Source organism: Morone saxatilis, unplaced genomic scaffold, assembly GCF_004916995.1.
Source record: "Morone saxatilis isolate NCDOM2014 unplaced genomic scaffold, NCSU_SB_2.0 Contig4, whole genome shotgun sequence".
Classification (NCBI taxonomy): Eukaryota; Metazoa; Chordata; class Actinopteri; family Moronidae; genus Morone; species Morone saxatilis.
Genome location: NW_023339984.1, coordinates 16913602 through 16917634, shown reverse-complemented (window position 1 = coordinate 16917634; position 4033 = coordinate 16913602). Strand labels below are relative to the sequence as shown.

The 4033-nt window shown below is 45.7% G+C and overlaps 1 protein-coding gene across 1 annotated transcript in view; it reads left to right on the top strand.

Annotated features, from left to right (window-relative positions):
- LOC118338517 (formin-like protein 7) overlaps nt 1–4029 on the top strand; it is a 15082-nt gene extending 11053 nt beyond the window's left edge. The window contains exons 4-5 of the mRNA XM_035675828.1: nt 3–1080; nt 3926–4029. Of these exons, the coding sequence (XP_035531721.1) occupies nt 3–1080; nt 3926–4029 (1182 nt within the window). The remainder of the gene's footprint in view (nt 1–2; nt 1081–3925) is intronic.
- Nucleotides 4030–4033: the final 4 nt, after the last annotated feature.

The following is a 4033-nucleotide window of genomic DNA, read 5'->3' as shown; positions in this document are numbered from 1 at the left end:
AGACAGTCGCACACGCCGCCGCCGCCGCCGCCGCTCACACACCGTGCTGTGAGCTCCTCACTGACCTTTGTTCGCCTTTGACTTCAACCTCTGGCGCTCAGACCGACCAATGGGATCAGTCCGTAGCAGCTGTTGAAGTGGCACCGCCGTTAGAGCGCCCCAAGCCGCGCCCTCGTTCCAGGCTCCCGCTGCAGCCGCTCAGCGACGAGGTCAAAGTTCAGACTTTGGTGAAACTGCGCGAGGACGGTTTGGCCACTTTAGCCGCCCGCGCAGGAACCGACGGCGCTCGCCAGCAGGAAGTGAGTCAGGGTAAGTACCTTCAGGAGCTGCTCGAGGCCTTCAGCGCCGACGACTGGGGCTTCCCCGACCGCCGCAGCGACAGCAGCGGGCACAGCCAATCGGAGAGCGAGGAGGGAGGCGAGGACGAGGACGAGGAGGACATGGCGACTCTGAAAGCGAGGATACAAGCCTTCGAGCAGCAGGTGGCTGATGGGAGCTGCGGAGACGCCAACAGAGACTTCGTTGCTACAAAGAAACCCGAACCCCGGCCGCGCCCTCGTCTCCAACAAACCAAATCCGGTCCTCCCACTGTTGCCCCGAAACCCAAGAACCTTTCCCATGCCCCCAAACCGTCCACCAAGGTATTCTGGGAGGACTCGGGAACCATCGAGGCTTTGAAACCGGCTGAAACTGCTTCAGACTTAAACCCTAAAACTCAAACTGCTCCCGAACCAGAACCTCCCTGTCCCCCGAAACCCGCTCCAGCTGCGGGACCCCAACAAAAACCTTTAATAACACCAAAACCGCAGTGCGCTACAGAATCCCTCCCGTCTAGTTCCTCTGCTCCTGTCCCAGCCCCCAGACCACCTCCCCCCAAACTCACCCCCTCTGTCAGCGAGACAAACACAAAACCTCCACCCAGACCTCCAGTCGCCCCCAGGGCCAGCGTGGGCGCTCCACACCAGGATAAGAGCGCCGCAGCTGGGCTCACTACTCCGACTCTGCCCCCGAGACCCTCCGTGGAGGTCAGCGGTGGAGCGCAGACAGAGAACCAGACTCCCCAAGACTCAAACCAAACTAGTGAGTGGTATTCAGTCTGTGAGCTTTACTTTAGGGCTGCTCGATTATGGAAAAAAATCATAATCACGATTATTCAAACGATTATTTCTTTAAACTTCAGAAACATGCTGCATTTATTGGACATTTATGATTGTCAACAAACACTGTTGCAAAGACGTCCTCAACGAAAAGTGACACTTTGCCTTTCACCGTAACACATTCTGTAAGCTCTCCTCGGTCCTACCCAACCTGTTCACAGACGCAGGAAAAACAACGTAGACAGGAAGAGCTGCCAGCGAGTGTCGCGACCGCCAGCGCGAGTATAAACAGTTACGGCGCTCCCGTGACTTCACGTTGTCGCGCGACAGGTCGGGAACGGCGAGTGTATAAGAGCAGTGCTCCCCAAGACTCTACAAACCAAACTCGTGAGTGGTATTCAGTAGTCTGTGAGCTTTACTGACCTCTGCAGGCAGATAACAGAACTGCAACAACACATACTTATTGATTTGGACTATACTTTAATACAGTAACTCATATTGTGAACTCAAAAGATAAATAAATTACTGGATTGACAGAAAATTAAGTTCAACTTCCACCACTTTTTTTACTTTTTTCCAGCTTTAAGCAGCTCTTAAATGTCCTCCAGTGCAGTGCATTGTGGGACAGTAGTGTGCATCTGCAGCTCCAGGGTGAGCGCACTCACAACTCAGCTCATAACCTACTCAGATTTAGTACGTAGTCTGGATTTAAGGCACAGCAAATGACCTGAATCTGCTCCGACGTGTGTGTGAAGTTGGACCGCTGATGTGGAACGAGTCAGTTTCCAAAGATACTTTAATGTTAAGTCAGTGCAGCTTATTCAGCCTCTACTCCAGAAGCCAAACACAACTGAGAAGAGATTTCACAACGTTTTCCATTCTTATTTCACTGCCCACAGTGTTGTTCTCACATTTAAGACATTTAGCTGACGTCGTAAGCACTAAGCACAGTGATTCATGGTAAATGAGCAGGTTTGAAGTCTGTACACACAGCTGTTAACAGACAAGCTGACTGTGAGTCATTTAGTTCATTTAAAACAGTTCAAATCTTTTTTTTAAAGCACAAATAACCCAAAAACTCACTTATTTCTGCCTGTCCAATGTCTATATTTGCTTCTTTTCTAACATAGTTAACTAAATATCAGTTATATTGAGCTGTTGTCTCATATTTTATGGAACAAATGATTCATCAATTCTTCAGGGAAAATAATCAGTTGCTAATCATACGTTCATTTTAACGTTTGATATTTTTTGATGAATCCTGATCCAGTAACAGTTCTTAAATACTTATAATATAATATTTTTTTACATTTGTGCTCATTTTTAAATGTTAAAAGTAGTAAATGTGTATATTTGGTATAAATCAGAGGTTTGCTGATTAATGGAGGTGATGATGAATCGACGCGCTGCTTCTCCTCATCCTGCTCTAAAGCCAGTTAATCGTAAACTTAATCCTTTTAAACATTTACAGTCGCTCTCGTTCAGCAGGGGAACTGTTTCTGCACGTGTACAGAAGTTCAGGGCAACGTACAAATATTGACACGAGGTTTGTAACACGCTGCTTCCTGCTTACACTGCCAATCTACCAGATAACCTGCTGATAAGCTTTCACTTTAAACTTATTTAAAAAGCACATGCAGTTGTGATAATCTCTGTTGTCAGATTTTGACCTATCACAACTGTGAAGCTTGGTAATTACTGTATATTTAACAATGCTGATTTACTCACTCATGATTTCGTACGAACACTGAGATCAGATTGAATTTATTTCATGTTTGATTTTACTAAAACTTAAAGAGGAACGTTGGTATTTCTTAAACTGGACGGCAACAGGGACAACAACTTCTGAAGTTGGTCCGGTAATCCACTAAAAGTGCTTGTTTCTGTCACTGATAGACTCAGATTGTTATTATAAGGTCAGATAACGTTATGGAAAAGATCCTACAGAGATAGACCGTAAGAGATAGGAGTAAGATCCTTTTTAATTTAATTCAACAGACAGAAACCAAATAAAACTCCCTAAAACTCTCCACTGTTCCAACAATCACCAACTTTTTGTTTAGTGGAAATAAACCCAGAATTTAAGAAGTTAAAAGTGAAAATATTAGGAGAGAGGTTTGAGACGGAGGTCGGGGAGAAACCAACGTATAGAGCCGGTATATTCTCTCAATACTGGACCACAAAAACAAAGGGAGGTGTGTTACCCTTTAAGTGAGACGTCATGTCAACATGTCAGTCTGCCTCCAACACAGATTTAAAATAATGAACAGTTATCTAACTTTGGGGAATTTCCAAAACAACAAGCTCCGTTTGTTCCTTTCAGATTGAGCTGTTGGTTGTATGTCTCTCCCCAAACCCTCAACTAGGTCAACATTTGAATAAAGTTTCAGTAGTTTTGAACACATAAAGGAGCGACTCGGACGGATTCACGAGAGCTGACGCGTCCGTTGAAAGATGAGCTCAGTGAGCGGTGTTGATGCTGACATTTAGAAATCCTCTCCAGTGTTTACCCTGAAACCTCTCTGGGATTCACCGTGACGTCGGTGTTGTTGTCTGATGCCTCTGAACAGAGTTTCATTGTCATCTCAGACTAAACAACGAGCAAAACGTCTCCGCTCGCAGTGAAAGAGAAGAATAAAGACTGAAGTTGTTGGAGGAAGCGATTCTTCCTCTCTGAACCTGGTTATCGCAGCTTAAAGGTCACATGAGGAGGATTTGTTCAGATACACGTGAATCATATTTATAGGTTTGTTTATATTAGTTTGTTTGTTTAGTTAGTTTTATTGATGATTCATGTTTTCTTTTGTTTGTTTTGTTTGTTGTTTCAGTGAAAGCAGGAAGTGGCCGTCCAGGAGTCCCGACCAAACCGGCTGCACTGATCTCACCGCGCAGAGCCAGCGGTGAGAGAGGGAGAGAGAGGGAGAGGGAGTGAGGGA